This window comes from Pseudophryne corroboree, chromosome 9 (genome assembly GCF_028390025.1).
Source record: "Pseudophryne corroboree isolate aPseCor3 chromosome 9, aPseCor3.hap2, whole genome shotgun sequence".
NCBI lineage: Eukaryota > Metazoa > Chordata > Amphibia > Anura > Myobatrachidae > Pseudophryne > Pseudophryne corroboree.
In genome coordinates, this window is record NC_086452.1 from 481,897,344 (window position 1) to 481,914,806 (window position 17,463).

At 48.7% G+C, this 17,463-nt stretch overlaps 1 protein-coding gene across 1 annotated transcript in view; it reads right to left on the bottom strand.

The window, feature by feature from the left end:
• Positions 1–17,463, bottom strand: part of IARS1 (isoleucyl-tRNA synthetase 1) — a 513,623-nt gene that overhangs the window by 109,732 nt on the left and 386,428 nt on the right. The window contains exon 22 of the mRNA XM_063941580.1: positions 14,185–14,880. Coding sequence (XP_063797650.1) covers positions 14,185–14,880 — 696 coding nt within the window. The remainder of the gene's footprint in view (positions 1–14,184; positions 14,881–17,463) is intronic.

Here is a 17,463-nt window from a genome sequence, read left to right on the forward strand (position 1 = left end):
TCCAACCAGTCAGGTGTCGGCGTTGCCGACGGAGACACCACACTCATTTGCTCCACCTCCTCCCTAGAAGAGCCTTCCGCTTCAGACATGCCGACACACGCGTACCGACACCCCACACACTCAGGGAAATCTCTAATCTGGAGACTGTCTCTCCAAAAGGCCTTGTTGGAGAACTGAGAGAGAGTATGCCAGCACACACCCAGCGCCAATGACTCTGGAAAAAATTCCCAGATAGATATAGCGCTTTTAATTATATATATATATATATATATATATATATATATTCACTGCGCCAAATTATGTGCCCCCCCTTCTTTAAAACCCTGTGTCACCGTGTTCAGCACGGGAGAGTCCGGGAAGCCAGCTTCTCAGCGGTGTGCTGTGGAGAAAATGGCGCTGGTGAGTGCTGAGGGATCAAGCTCCGCCCCCTCAGCGGCGGGCTTCGGTCCCGCTCCATTTCTTCAAAAACTGGCGGGGGATTTCCCATATACAGCCCGCAGAGCCTATATATACATTTTGGCCAGTCCTAGAGGTTTAAAATTGCTGACCAGGGCCCCCCCCCCCCCTGCGCCCTGCACCCATCAGTGCCTGCCATGTGTGTTGTGTGTGGGAGCAATGGCGCGCAGCGTTACCGCTGCGGGTTACCTCTGAGAAGATCTTAAGTCTTCTGCCGCCTCTGAAGTCTTCTATCTTCTAATACTCACCCGGCTTCTATCTTCCGGCTCTGTGAGGAGGACGGCGGCACGGCTCCGGGACGAACAGTGAGGGGAGACCTGCGTTCCGACTCCCTCTGGAGCTAATGGTGTCCAGTAGCCTAAGAAGCAGAGCCTATCATTTAAGTAGGGCTGCTTCTCTCTCCTCAGTCCCACGATGCAGGGAGCCTGTTGCCAGCAGTGCTCCCTGAAAATAAAAAACCTAACAAAATACTTTCTTTCAGGAAACTCAGGAGAGCTCCCTGTAATGTACCCAGTCTCCTCTGGGCACAGGATCTAACTGAGGTTTCGAGGAGGGGCATAGAGGGAGGAGCCAGTGCACACCCATATCTAAAGTTCTTTTTAGTGCCCATGTCTCCTGCGGAGTCCGTCTATTCCCCATGGTCCTTACGGAGTCCCCAGCATCCTCTAGGACGTAAGAGAAAATTACAGTACTGTGACAGCCTTCACCTTACACTGTATGACAACCCCTGAACACCTGGTCAAAAAGCCCGTACACACTGGCCGATATATCGGCCGTTCTCTTGAACGGCCGATGTATCGCGGGACCGTCGGCCAGTGTGTATGGCCGATACGTCGGTGAACTCCGTCGTTCACAGATGTATCGCGTCGGCCCCGCAGCACAGCCGACGGCCAATATATCTACCGATAATAGGATTTTGGTACTTACCAGGTAAATCCTTTTCTTTGAATCCATAGGGGGCACTGGAGTACTCTTGGGATATGGACGGCTTCCGCAGGAACAAGGCACTGAATATTCAAATTTAGAACTCTCCTCCCCTCCATATCCCAGAGTACCTCAGTGTTTTTTTACTGAGCCGAACAGGAGCGACAGAGAGGATGACAATGGAGAATTACATATAACAACGGACAACAATAAAGTTGACACATAACGTTACTGACAACTAAACAGTTGGCACCATAACCAATAGAACTTTATAATTTGAACCAGTCGGTGAGAATGTGTTACCATAAGATCCACTGAACTTACCACAAACCAGGTAAAACTGCTCTGGGTGGGTGTCCAGTGCCCCCTATGGATTCAAAGAAAAGGATTTACCTGGTAAGTACCAAAATCCTATTTTCTTTATCATCCACTAGGGGTTCACTGGAGTACTCTTGGGACGTACCAAAGCTTCCCCCGTGGGCGGGAGAGCAGTTTGGCACCTGTAACACTAGACGGCCAAAGCTAGATGCTGATGCCGCAAACGTATCAAACTTGTAAAAGCGCACAAACGTGTGCACTGATGACCATGTAGCCGCACGGCAAAGCTGCGTCGTAGAAGCCCCACGACCAGCTGCCCAAGAAGTTCCCACAGAACGTGTGGAATGAGCTGTTACTGATGTAGGCGGCTGTAACCTAGCATGAAGGTAAGCCTGACGTATGGTCCGTTTTATCCATCTGGATAAGGTCTGCTTAGAAGCTGGCCAACCCATCTTGGCAGCATCATAGAGAACAAACAACGTATCCGTCTTACGAACTGTAGACGTTCGGGATACATAAACGCGTAATGCGCGTACCACATCCAACGTTCCAGAATCTCCCGTTAACACAGGAACTACTATTGGTTGATTGATGTGAAAAGATGACACTACCTTTGGTAAGAAAGCGGGATTCGTCTGAAGTTCCGCTCTGTCATCATGAAACACCAAATACGGTGGCTTGCATGACAAGGCACACAAATCTGAAACACGCCTTGCTAAAGCTAAGGCTAGGAGGAAAACTGTTTTCCAAGTGAGAAACTTAATATCCACTTGTTGTAAGGGTTCAAAATATGAAGACTGTAAGAAATCTAAAACCAGATTCAAGTCCCATGGCGCTGTAGGTGGAATAAATGGCGGCTGTACTCTGAGGACACCTTGCAGAAAGGTGTGTACCGACGGCAATAGAGCCAATCGTCTTTTAAAGTAAATTGACAAAGCAGATACCTGCACCTTTAGTGTAGATAAACGCAGTCCTCCATCTAATCCAGTATGTAGAAATAACAAAAGACGGGATAACTTGAAAGATGATGTCGGAAATTTCCGAGCTTCACACCAACCTATATAGGCACGCCAAATTCTGTAATAATGAGCTGCCGTAACCGGCTTCCTAGCTCGTAACATGGTTGGTATAACCAAATCTGGAATGCCCTCTCTTCTTAAGAGGGCGGTCTCAACAGCCACCCCGTCAAACGCAGCCGCACTAAATCGGGGTAAAGGAACGGACCCTGTTGTAACAGGTCCGGACGTAGTGGGAGCGGCCAAGGATAGTCTGCGAGTAGACCGCGGAGATCTGAGAACCAAGCTCTCCGAGGCCAATGAGGTGCCACTAGTATGACTGTGGCAGACTCTCTTTTGATCCGTTTTAGCAACAGAGGGAGCAGCGGAAACGGTGGAAACAGATACACGAGGCTGTACGGCCACGCGATTGTGAGAGCATCCACCGCCACTGCCTTTGGATCTCGCGTTCTGGACACATACTGGGACGTTTGGTGATTGTGGCGAGATGCCATCAGGTCCCCTTGAGGGTAACCCCACCTATGGACCAACATGTGAAACACTTCTGGATTTAATGCCCATTCTTCTGGATGAAAATCCCGACGTCTGAGATAATCCGCCTCCCAGTTGTCCACTCCCGGGATGAACACTGCCGACAATATCACTTGGTGATGCTCGGCCCAATTGAGGATTCGAGCTACTTCCCGCATTGCCATGCGGCTTCTCGTTCCTCCTTGTTTGTTGATGTATGCGACCGCCGTCGCATTGTCTGACTGCACCTGGACAGTGTGAGACCGAAGCATGTGCACTGCTTGTTGTAGCGCATTGTAAATTGCCCGGAGTTCCAGGACATTTATAGACAGCAATCTTTCGTGATCCGCCCAGAGACCCTGGAGCTGACAATTTTTTTTTTTTAATGTAAACTGTTTTTATTAATTAAGGCAGCAGACAGATCATTACAACAATACATTTCCAAAGGAAGGGACAAAATCATCGCATATCATATATATATCAGAACAATACGTTTGAAGCACCCAAAGTATGGAAATAAGCTGTATGCATAACTTACAACATCAGAACAAATAAAGGGGGAACATTTTAATAAAACAGCATTAGGAAAATAGGAAAGGAGAGAAAGAGGGAAGAGAAGGAAGAGAGAAAAAATAAAAAGGGGAAAGTTAAGAAAGGTAGAGTCAGGTGAGAGTGTCTGCGCAGAAAGGACGAGTTCTTTGGAAGATAAGGGGGGGGACTTTATCAATTAGGGATCTGAGACATATTAGAAAGACACCGTACACGGAATATGAGGGGGGTTATGTAGCCATGTAGGACCGATACACAGGAGAGTCTTTAAAGTCGTACCAGGGAAACCAGGTAGCTGTGAAGTTAACGGTTTTCCCAGATGAGAAGGAGATAAGGTCTTCCATGTCTAAAAAGTAATCGATCTTTGTAAACCATAATTTAATCGAGGGTGATGAGGTGGATCTCCAAAGAGTTGGAATAACCGCTTTTGCTGCGTTGCTAAGATGTCTCAATAGGGAGTGTTTATAGGAGTGCGCCCCCGCGGAGGTGTGATTGAGGAGCCAAAAACCCGGGTCTTTCGGGATCACATCCCCCACTATCAGTTCAGAACACTTGAATACCTCTGCCCAAAATGGAATTATAAGAGGGCAATCCCACCAAATATGCACAAAGCTCCCTGGGGCATTTCTACATCTCCAGCACAGATTCGAGAGGGAGGGAAACATTTTATTAAGAACAAGAGGAGTCCTATACCACCTATATATGAGTTTATAGAGGGTCTCTAATGTCGATAAGCATAAAGAGCTCGCTTGGGCGTTACGAAATACGGAATCCCATTTGATCTGCGTGGGTAGCCCTGGCAGTTCCTTCTCCCAGGAAGCCATGAAGGTAGGAAGTTGCGGAAAAAAGTCTTCCATGATAAGCGCATAAATTTGTGAGATAGTATGTGTGGGAGAGCTAGGGGAAACGCATAGTTTTTCGAACCCGGTGAGATCCCTAGTTATATCAGAAAGGTTCTTGGAAGATGTTATGAAATGATGAACCTGCAGGAACTTCCAAAACTCAGCACTATGTAAGTTCCAATGAGACTGAACATCTGAAAATGAGCGCACCCTACCCGAACTCACCAGCTGACCGACCCTGAAAATCCCGGCTTCTGCCCATGGAGCAAAAGCTGTCCCGTGGAGACCCGGAACAAATTCGGAGTTATAGAGAAAGGAGGTTAAAGGGGACCATTTGGAGGATATATGGCTCTGAGATCTCAGCATGGCCCATAATTTAGGCGTGGGGGAGACCGTGGGGTGGGTAACCCTCGGGAGGATAGGAAGCCAAGGTGCGATTTCGATATAATGTGGAAGGCATCCCTCCTCCAGAAGAACCCATTGTTTGCGATCTTTAGCACGCGACCATTCCAGAATCCTATTCAAATGTACTGCATGGTAGTAGTTAGAAATATGTGGGAGTTGTTGCCCCCCTTGATGCTTTCTCCTAAATAAAATGTCGTGTTTAAACCTGGGTGTTTTGCATCCCCAAACAAATGCGCGAATAAGATTCTGGACGTCTCGCAACCAAAGTAGGGGGATGTGTATTGGAAGGGTCTGTAGAAAGAATAATATCATAGGGAGGGCGTTCATTTTGACAATATTGATCCTGCCGAACCATGACAGTCTTAATTTCTTCCATTTCTGGAAGTCTAGGCGAAGCCTCGCCAACAAGGGGCTAAAATTCAGGGAGAATAATTTGGATAAATCGTTGGACAGTAATACCCCCAAATATTTTAATTTATGGTCGTGCCAAGTAAAAGGGAAGGCATGTTTCAGACCATCTACTACATCAGGAGGAGTAGTTAACTTCATGGCAATAGATTTGGAATAATTTATTTTGTAGTTAGAGAGGGCTCCAAACTTCTCAAATTCTACCATCAGGTTTGGTAAAGACGTGACCGGTTTTGAAATTATAGCGAGTAAATCGTCGGCATATAAAGCCAATTTGTATTCAGTCCCTTTTATCAGCAAACCCGAGATATTCGGATTGGCCCTAATGCTTCGAGCTAATGTTTCCATGCAAAGGACAAAAAGCAATGGGGATAGTGGGCAGCCTTGTCGTGTGCCATTGGAAATGGAAAAGGAATCAGAAAGGGAGCCATTAATCCTAATTTTGGCGGACGGGGAAGTATAAAGAGATAGGATTCTATGAAGACAGGTATTACCGAGCCCTAGATGCTTCAGTATGCCAGACAAAAGTCCCAGTCCACCCTATCAAACGCTTTTTCAGCATCGGTCGACAGTATGATTGATGGGGACGAAAGCTGGCCAGCATAGTGAATCATGTTGAGCACTTTAGAGGTGTTATCTCTGGCTTCTCGGCCTAAAACAAATCCAGCCTGATCTCCATGTATCAAACCAGGTAATAATAGTTTAAGGCGATTTGCAATCAGCTTAGCAAAAAGTTTTATGTCTATATTCAATAGTGAAATTAGCCGATAACCGGAGCAAAGACTGGGGTCTTTACCCTCCTTAGGTAAAACAGCAATATGGGCTTCGAGAGATTGCGGGGAGAAGGGCGAGTGTTCTGATATAGTATTAAAGGCTCTCGTGAGTAGAGGAACCAATTTCTCCTTGAAAGTTTTATAATAAGCAATGGTATGCCCTGATGGGCCAGGACTCTTGCCGTTGGGAGAAGATTCAATGACTTTCCTAACCTCCTCAGTAGAGAAAGGGGCATCTAGATCTTCTACTTCTTTTGTGGATAGCGTGGGGAAGTCTAAGGCCCGTAAGTAGTCAGCTATGGCTGTTTGATGGGACAACTTATCCGCTCTACCGGTCGGACCGGAAAGGTTATACAGAGTGGAGTAATATGTCCTAAGGCCCTAGCGATGTGAGGTGTCTCATGTTGGGGCTGACCGTGACTATTTTTAATTGTATGAATAAAAGTAAGAGCACGTTGCTCTCTAAGGGCTTTAGCCAGTAATTTCCCGGGTTTGTTACCCCATTGATAGTATCTGCTACGGCACTTCCGATAAGAAAATTTGACTCTGTCAGAGAGTAGCTTATTCAGACCGGCCCTAGCAGCTTCAAGATCAGCATAATGTTGTGGGGTTTGGAATTTCTTGTGTAAAAGCTCGAGTGATTGTATCTTAGACAATAATTCACCCCGGAGTTTCTCCCTCTGCCTTTTGCGGAAAGATCCTATCTGGACACAAACCCCCCTGATGACACATTTGTGTGCTTCCCAGACTGAGACTTTAGAAATGTCATCTAGGTCGTTGGTACAGATATAAGAATCTAAGGCGCTGTCGATTTGAGACCGACAGTCCGCGTCCTGTAAAAAAGTGTCGTTAAAACGCCAGGACCATTGGCGATGTGCACTGGGAGGAAGGCGTAAAGTGAGGTTAACTAGGGCATGATCTGACCACACGATTTGTCCTATAGAAGCATCAGAAAGGAGGTGTAGGTGCCGGTGGCTCAGAAACAGGTAATCAATTCTAGAATATGTCTGATGTGGGTGTGAGAAAAAGGAATAATCTGCCTCGGCAGGATGTGTCAGTCTCCATGTGTCAATCAGCTGGTGGTCGAGCAGGGCGCGTCTCACCCCCCAATGCTCCCTCTCCGGCCTGCAAGAATTCTTTTTAGAATTGTCCTGGAGGGGATCTAAGGTCCAATTTAAGTCGCCTCCCATCACCACCACCCCCTCCAAAAGAGGCTCAGCATTATCCAAAACCGAGGACAGAAAGGCGGGTTGTTTAGCATTGGGAGCATATATGTTCAAAAAAGAAAAGCGTTGGCCGTATATATCGCATTTCACCAGCAACCCTCCACCTTCAGCTATTCTATGGGAGGTAACATTAAGGACAGGCAAGTGGCGAGCCAATAATACAGCCACGCCTAATGTCTTACCAGCAGAATTATTAGACAGGAAAACATGAGGATAGTAGTGACATTTTAGGGACGGCACATGTCCTATCTTAAAATGCGTTTCCTGAATAAAAGCAACGTCAACTCTCTCATCTCTAAGCCATTTGAGGAGTTTAGACCTTTTCTCAGGAACATTAAGCCCTTTGACATTAAGGGTAGTGACATGCAGATCATTCGCCCCCATCATTACGGCAGACCTAAGAGCTGCACAATAGTCATCCCCACGACAGACACTGGAGGGGGGAAAGGAAGAGCAGCAAGGGAAGGAAATAGAAAGAGAGGGAAAGCAGAGAAAGGAGGAAAAGAACATGCAGCGTGGAAAACCACGTCGCGAAGTATCATAATATTAAACAGAGATGACAATACTAGAAAAAGGACAGCTGCAAAAAGGACAGGAGCGGAATCCTGCCGACTCCCAGTCCAAAGAAACAGGGGATGCAGCATAATGGGGGTCCTACGGGGGGCCTAGGACAGCGACCATCCACAAAATAGAAGCTAAACAAATATAATAAGAATTTACTTACCGATAATTCTATTTCTCGTAGTCCGTAGTGGATGCTGGGGACTCCGTAAGGACCATGGGGAATAACGGCTCCGCAGGAGACTGGGCACATCTAAAGAAAGCTTTAGGACTATGTGGTGTGCACTGGCTCCTCCCCCTATGACCCCCCTCCAAGCCTCAGTTAGGATACTGTGCCCGGACGAGCGTACACAATAAGGAAGGATTTCGAATCCCGGGTAAGACTCATACCAGCCACACCAATCACACCGTATAACTCGTGATCTGAACCCAGTTAACAGCATGATAACAGAGGAGCCTCTAGAAAAGATGGCTCATTACAGCAATAACCAGATTTTTGGTAACAATAACTATGTACCAGTATTGCAGACAATCCGCACTTGGGATGGGCGCCCAGCATCCACTACGGACTACGAGAAATAGAATTATCGGTAAGTAAATTCTTATTTTCTCTAACGTCCTAAGTGGATGCTGGGAACTCCGTAAGGACCATGGGGATTATACCAAAGCTCCCAAACGGGCGGGAGAGTGCGGATGACTCTGCAGCACCAATTGAGAGGTCCTCCTCAGCCAGGGTATCAATTTTGTAGAATTTTACAAACGTATTTGCTCCTGACCAAGTAGCTGCTCGGCAAAGTTGTAAAGCCGAGACCCCTCGGGCAGCCGCCCAAGATGAGCCCACCTTCCTTGTGGAGTGGGCATTTACAGATTTTTGGCTGTGGCAGGCCTGCCACCGAAAGTGCAAGCTGAATTGTACTACAAATCCAACGAGCAATAGTCTGCTTAGAAGCAGGAGCACCCAGCTTGTTGGGTGCATACAGGATAAACAGCGAGTCAGATTTTCTGACTCCAGCCGTCCTGGAAACATATATTTTCAGGGCCCTGACAACGTCTAGCAACTTGGAGTCCTCCAAGTCCCTAGTAGCCGCAGGCACCACAATAGGTTGGTTCAGGTGAAACGCTGAAACCACCTTAGGGGGAAACTGAGGACGAGTCCTCAATTCCGCCCTGTCCGAATGGAAAATCAGATAAGGGCTTTTACAGGATAAAGCCGCCAATTCTGACACGCGCCTGGCCCAGGCCAGGGCCAACAGCATGACCACATTCCATGTGAGATATTTTAACTCCACAGATTTAAGTGGTTCAAACCCATGTGACTTTTGGAACCCAAAAACTACATTGAGATCCCAAAGTGCCACTGAAGGCACAAAAGGAGGCTGTATATGCAGTACCCCTTTTACAAACGTCTGAACTTCAGGAACTGAAGCTAGTTCTTTTTGGAAGAAAATTGACAGGGCCGAAATTTGAACCTTAATGGACCCCAATTTCAGGCCCATAGACACTCCTGTTTGCAGGAAATGTAGGAAACGACCCAGCTGAATTTCCTCCGTCGGGCCTTACTGGCCTCGCACCACGCAACATATTTTCGCCAAATGCGGTGATAATGTTTTGCGGTTACATCCTTCCTGGCTTTGATCAGGATAGGGATGACTTCATCCGGAATGCCTTTTCAGGATCCGGCGTTCAACCGCCCTGCCGTCAAACGCAGCCGCGGTAAGTCTTGGAACAGACAGGGTCCTTGCTGGAGCAGGTCCCTTCTTAGAGGTAGAGGCCACGGATCCTCCGTGAGCATCTCTTGAAGTTCCGGTTACCAAGTCCTTCTTGGCCAATCCGGAGCCACGAATATAGTGCTTACTCCTCTCCATCTTATCAATCTCAGTACCTTGGGTATGAGAGGCAGAGGAGGGAACACATACACTGACTGGTACACCCACGGTGTTACCAGAAACGTCTACAGCTATTGCCTGAGGGTCCCTTGACCTGGCGCAATACCTGTCGAGTTTTTCCCAACGGTTTATAATCATGTGGAAGACTTCTGGGTGAAGTCCCCACTCTCCCGGGTGGAGGCCACTCCCGGAATGAATACTGCTGACAGTGCTATCACATGATTTTCCGCCCAGCGAAGAATCCTTGCAGCTTCTGCCATTGCCCTCCTGCTTCTTGTGCCACCCTGTGTTTACGTGGGTGACTGCCGTGATGTTGTCCGACTGGATCAACACCGGCTGACCTTGAAGCAGAGGTCTTGCTAAGCTTAGAGCATTGTAAATGGCCCTTAGCTTCAGGATATTTATGTGAAGTGATGTCTCCAGACTTGACCATAAGCCCTGGATATTCCTTCCCTGTGTGACTGCTCCCCAGCCTCGCAGGCTGGCATCCGTGGTCACCAGGACCCAGTCCTGAATGCCGAATCTGCGGCCCTCTAGAAGATGAGCACTCTGCAACCACCACAGGAGGGACACCCTTGTCCTTGGTGACAGGGTTATCCGCTGATGCATCTGAAAATGCGACCCGGACCATTTGTCCAGCAGGTCCCACTGGAAAGTCTTGCGTGGAATCTGCCGAATGGGATTGCTTCGTAGGAAGCCACCATTTTACCCAGAACCCTTGTGCATTGATGCACTGAGACTTGGCTCGGTTTTAGGAGGTTCCTGACTAGCTCGGATAACTCCCTGGCTTTCTCCTCCGGGAGAAAAGCCTTTTTCTGGACTGTGTCCAGGATCATCCCTAGGAACAGAAGACAAGTCGTCGGAACCAGCTGCGATTTTGGAATATTGAGAATCCAATCGTGCTGCCGCAACACTACCTGAAATAGTGCTACACCGACCTCCAACTGTTCCCTGGATCTTACCCTTATCAGGGAATCGTCCAAGTAAAGGATAACTAACATTCCCTTCCTTCGAAGGAATATCATCATTTCGGCCATTACCTTGGTAAAGACCCGGGGTGCCGTGGACCATCCATACGGCAGCGTCTGAACTGATAGTGACAGTTCTGTACCATAAACCTGAGGTACCCTTGATGAGAAGGGTAAATTTTGACATGAAGGTAAGTATCCTTGATGTCCCGAGACATCATGTAGTCCCCTTCTTCCAGGTTCGCAATCACTGCTCTGAGTGACTCAATCTTGAATTTGAACCTCTGTATGTAAGTGTTCAAAGATTTTAGATTTAGAATCGGTCTCACCGAGCCGTCCGGCTTCGGTACCACAAGTGTGGAATAATACCCCGTTCCCTGTTGCAGGAGGGGTACCTTGTTATCACCTGCTGGGAATACAGCTTGTGAATGGCTTCCAAAACAGTCTCCCTGTCAGAAGGACACATTGGTAAAGCCGACTTTAGGAAACGGCGAGGGGGAGACGTCTCGAATTCTAATTTGTACCCCTGAGATATCACCTGAAGGATCCAGGGGTCTACTTGCGAGTGAGCCCACTGCGCGCTGAAATTCATTGAGACGGGCCCCCCACCGTGCCTGATTCTGCTTGTAAAGCCCCAGCGTCATACTGAGGGCTTGGCAGAGGCGGGAGAGGGCTTCTGTTCCTGGGAACTGGCTGATTTCTGCAGCCTTTTTCCTCTCCCTCTGTCACGGGGCAGAAATTAGGAATCTTTTGCCCGCTTGTCCACGAAAAGACTGCGCCTGATAATACGGCGTCTTCTCATGTTGAGAGGCGACCTGGGGTACAAACGTGGATTTCCCAGCTGTTGCCGTGGCCACCAGGTCTGAAAGACCGACCCCAAATAACTCCTCCCTTTAATAAGGCAATACTTCCAAATGCCGTTTGGAATACGCATCACCTGACCACTGACGTGTCCATAACCCTCTACTGGTAGAAATGGACAACGCACTTAGACTTGATGCCAGTCGGCAAATATTCCGCTGTGCATCACGCATATATAGAAATGCATCTTTTAAATGCTCTATAGGCAATAATATACTGTCCCTATCTAGGGTATCAATATTTTCAGTCAGGGAATCCGACCACGCCAACCCAGCACTGCACATCCAGGCTGAGGCGATTGCTGGTCGCAGTATAACACCAGTATGTGTGTAAATACATTTTAGGATACCCTCCTGCTTTCTATCAGCAGGATCCTTAAGGGCGGCCATCTCAGGAGAGGGTAGAGCCCTTACAAGCGTGTGAGCGCTTTATTCACCCTAGGGGGTGTTTCCCAACGCACCCTAACCTCTGGCGGGAAAGGATATAATGCCAATAACATTTTAGAAATTATCAGTTGTTATCGGGGGAAACCCACGCATCATCACACACCTCATTTAATTTCTCAGATTCAGGAAAACTACAGGTAGTTTTTCCTCACCGAACATAATACCCCTTTTTGGTGGTACTCGTATTATCAGAAATGTGTAATAACATTTTTCATTGCCTCAATCATGTAACGTGTGGCCCTACTGGAAGTCACATTTGTCTCTTCACCGTCGACACTGGAGTCAGTATCCGTGTCGGCGTCTATAACTGCAATCTGAGGTAACGGGCGCTTTAGAGCCCCTGACGGCCTATGAGACGTCTGGACAGGCACAAGCTGAGTAGCCGGCTGTCTCATGTCAACCACTGTCTTTTATACAGAGCTGACACTGTCACGTAATTTCTTCCAACAGTTCATCCACTCAGGTGTCGACCCCCTAGGGGGTGACATCACTATTACAGGCAATCTGCTCCGTCTCCACATCATTTTTCTCCTCATACATGTCGACACAAAAGTACCGACATACAGCACACACACAGGGAATGCTCTGATAGAGGACAGGACCCCACTAGCCCTTTGGGGAGACAGAGGGAGAGTTTGCCAGCACACACCAGAGCGCTATATATATACAGGGATAACCTTATATAAGTGTTTTTCCCCTTATAGCTGCTGTATCTTTAATACTGTGCGTAATTAGTGCCCCCCCTCTCTTTTATAACCCTTTCTGTAGTGTAGTGACTGCAGGGGAGAGCCAGGGAGCTTCCCTCCAACGGAGCTGTGAGGGAAAATGGCGCCAGTGTGCTGAGGAGATAGGCTCCGCCCCCTTATCGGCGGCCTTATCTCCCGTTTTTCTATGTATTTTGGCAGGGGTTAAATGCATCCATATATGTGATGCATTCTTTTGCCATCCAAGGTGTTTATTATTGCGTCTCAGGGCGCTCCCCCCCAGCGCCCTGCACCCTCAGTGACCGGAGTGTGAAGTGTGCTGAGAGCAATGGCGCACAGCTGCAGTGCTGTGCGCTACCTTGTTGAAGACAGGACGTCTTCTGCCGCCGATTTTCCGGACCTCTTCTGCCTTCTGGCTCTGTAAGGGGGCCGGCGGCGCGGCTCCGGGACCCATCCAGGCTGGGCCTGTGATCGTCCCTCTGGAGCTAATGTCCAGTAGCCTAAGAAGCCCAATCCACTCTGCACGCAGGTGAGTTCGCTTCTTCTCCCCTTAGTCCCTCGATGCAGTGAGCCTGTTGCCAGCAGGTCTCACTGAAAATAAAAAACCTAAACTAAAACTTTCACTAAGAAGCTCAGGAGAGCCCCTAGTGTGCACCCTTCTCGTTCGGGCACAGAGATCTAACTGAGGCTTGGAGGGGGGTCATAGGGGGAGGAGCCAGTGCACACCACATAGTCCTAAAGCTTTCTTTAGATGTGCCCAGTCTCCTGCGGAGCCGCTATTCCCCATGGTCCTTACGGAGTCCCCAGCATCCACTTAGGACGTTAGAGAAAAAGTATTACCGAGGAGTGCACACAGGCACAGGTGAAACATATAGAGAAAAAAATATATATATAAACAAGAAATATGTAAACATATATGTATATATACGTATAATCATTAAACCATCTAACCAAGTTTCATGAAAGCTGAGCAATTATGTATGAGTATCGTCACAGAAATAATGAATGTAGCTTGAACAAAAACAAAATAACATATCGACGATACCCCATCGCTCATCTATGAAACCATTACAACTTTACAAAAACCGATCTCACGTGTGGGCAACACATAGCACTATTTAAGAAAAAGAACCTAGTGTATGACATGAGTAACAGGAGAATTCACGTCCGCATGGGACAAAACCTCCCCTTTAGGGAGGCTCAGAAGAACGTGAACTAGAAGTAGCTCCCCTCATCCGTGGGGAACGCACTTGTTGCCACGCGTCGTCTGGAGAGAGCACAACAGGTAGGTCCGGTAGGTGGTGAAAAGCTTCCCAGTCCGGCAACAGTACCGGAGGTATTCCTAAGGTCGTGAAGAAGGCCTGTAAGTCCGAAGGTCTAGAGAGACTTGCGACCTTGCCACCATGAGAAACCTGAAGGGAAAAAGGGAAGCCCCATCTATATTTCAGTTCAAGTTTCCTGAGAGAATCAGTAAGAGGCTTCAAGGCTCGACGCTGTTGCAGGGTCGACCAGGCGAGATCAGGAAATATCTGAATCTTGTCTCCTTGAAAGTCAATACTGTCCAGTTGACGGGCCGACCTCATTATTTCCTCTTTTTGGACATAATAGTGGAGCCTGCAAATCACATCGCGTGGCCTGTCAGAGGGCAAGCCGCGAGGACGGAGGGCTCGATGAGCTCTATCAAATATAATGTCCTTGTTCGGGTCCAGGTCAATAAGTTCTCCAAATATTGTAGTTAAGGCAGTTGTCAGGTCAGCCTGTTGAACGCTCTCAGGTAGGCCCCTGACTCTGATATTATTTCGCCGGCCGCGATTATCCATATCCTCAATACGTGATTTTAGAAAAGAGATATCGTCCCTTTGATGAGATAACACCTCCCGAAATTTAGTCAGAGAATCCAAGCTAGACGACTCATGGCGTTCCAGAACATCAACACGGTCCGCAATTTGAGACATGTCTTGTCGAAGCGCTGTTACTTCCTGAGTGATGGTGGAAAGCAAGCGAGTCTCCAAGGCCGAAAAATCTTGCTTCGTGGGAAGTGATTTTACATGAGATAAGATCTCGCTTATCTCCGCAGACAGAGAGGGGCCTGTGGAGGCTGCGGAGTCCCAGGGGACGTCATGTCGTCTACCAGACCGTGCAGATTCGGGGAGGCCGGGACAGTAGAAGAAGCAGCGGGGATAGAGGTTGGAGTAGTTAAGAACTGACGTAGATCCGACGAATGCCGGTTCGCAGGGGATGAGATCGCGTCCGGCTTGGTCTTGGCCTTTTTTTTCTTTATCCCTCTCACCATGAGATCGGTCTTCAAATAAAGCAATGTAGTATTACACTTTCACATATCCTCTGCAATATAAAAGCATGTGGACCGTCGCCGTGCAAAAGCCCCCATGTGGCCTTAGGGCAACATCAGGCAGGCAGATACATAGCTAGGGAGCCATACGGCAACTCACAGTGACAGGACATCTGACTTGATCCAATTGAGGTGTAATGACAGTACACTATGCGTCAGAAAATATGCGGCCGTGACGCCGCTCCACGGGCTACGTGGCCTTCCTCGGCCAGAAAAGTTATGTTATATACGAATGGCGGCAGTGGGTGATAAGCTGTGTTGAAAGCAGGGAACCAGCTGATACAAACAAATAGGGGGCACTTTTGCGGGCGGCAGAGAAGTCACCACCGCCGATGTAGTGCACAGCCTTATAGTAACCTCTCCCCCCCCCCCCCCCCCCCCCCCGCCGGGGCACCGTGGATCACAGACACGGGGACCGTACCAATTTAGAAGACTTTAGTATCTGTAAGTTATGAGCGTGGTGGCTCACCTAGCAGCCAGGGCGAGAGCACATTGAGGATGGAGGTACCCAGTAACCCCTGCGGCCAGCAGTGTGTGAAAAAAACGAAGTGTCACCTCCCTTCAGTGTAGCATCAAACAGAGTGGGCAAGCAGCCCTTAAACAAAATGGCGCCACTGGCCTCTATTACAAGGCCTCCGTGGCTGGGGTACCTGGAGCCCACAGAGAGCAGGTTGAAGCGTTGGTGGAAGTGGTGTGGGTCCTCCCCGTCGCTGCGACGGTCCGAGGCTGGAGGAGCAGACAAGGCCCAGCTCGCGTTTATGAGCGGCGTCCCGATCACAGGCGCGCCGTGGTCACTTCCGCGCCATTCAGCGGGTCCCCCCTCCGGGCAGCGCGGGTGAAGGGGAACTCTCCGGCCGGGCTCGCCAGGTGAGGGGAGAGATGTAGAAGCGGAGGAGGGAGGGAGATTGTCCAGCGCCCGCGGAGTACGAGCGCTCCACTTCCGGTCCGGGTCCGAGGTGAAATTGAGCCCCCTGCTTCAGTCGGGCAGGTAGGCCACAACCCGCACGGCTGCAGGAGGCATCCGCCGGCTCCGCAGCCCACTCTACCCGATACAGGCAAGGTATAGGGGACCAATTGTAAACGTCCCGTGCAGGTAGTAGTGGCAAACGAGCGTTTTATAAGTGCCTCAGGCAGGAGCTCCAGCACTGCACAACTGCCTGGGTCTGCCACCAAGCCACGTCCCGGAGGTGACAATTTTGAACTACAGCTCCCCAACCTCTGAGACTCGCGTCCGTGGTTAGAATTATCCAATTCCAGGCGCCGAACCATTTCCCTGCGGTTAGATTGTGTACTTTGAGCCACCAGAGTAGAGATACCCTGGCCCGTGGTGACAACCTCACCCTGTGGTGAATCTGCAGATGCGAACCCGACCACTGTGCGAGCACATCCAGTTGAAATGGACGTGAGTGAAATCTTCCGAACTGAAGCGCTTCGAAAGCCGCCACCATTGTGCCTAAGAGGTGAATGCACAAATGTACCGAGACTGTGCGTGGCTTGAGCACTAATTGTACCAGATGACGAATAATCTGTACTTTCTGTTCTGGTAGGTAAATTCTTGATTTACCGTATCGAGAATCATTCCTAGGAATTGAAGTCGTTGAGATGGAATCAGATGTGATTTCTTGAAGTTGACAATCCAACCGTGCTGAACGAGTACATTGTACTTTAGCAACGCATGTTGGAGGAGCATCTGTTGAGACGGAGCTTTGATGAGCAGATCGTCCAAGTATGGAACTATTATCACTCCCAGGGATCTGAGATGAGCTATCATCACAGACATCACTTTGGTGAATACCCGAGGCGCTGATGAAAGGCCAAATGGTAGAGGCTGAAACTGGTAATGGTTCTGCCGTATCGCAAAACGCAAGAACCTCTGATGAGGTGGCCAAATCGGAATGTGTAAGTACGCATCCTTGAGATCCAGCGCAACCATGAATTCCTGTGGCTCTAAACCTGCAATTACTGACCGCAGAGATTCCATCTTGAATCTGTAGTAAGTGACGTACTGATTGAGACCCTTTAAGTTCAATATTGGCCTGACTGAGCCATCCGGCTTCGGTACCACAAACAGACTGGAATAATAACCCTGACCTTGTTGGTGTACAGGGACCGGAATCAAAACTGCTGAATCCAGCAGAGACTGAATGGCAATTTGCAGAACCGCCCTCTTGTCATCCGACATAGGCAGTCCAGTCTTGAAAAACCGCAGTGGCGGGAGACAGTCGAACTCTATTTTGTAACCTTTTAACACTAAATTGCG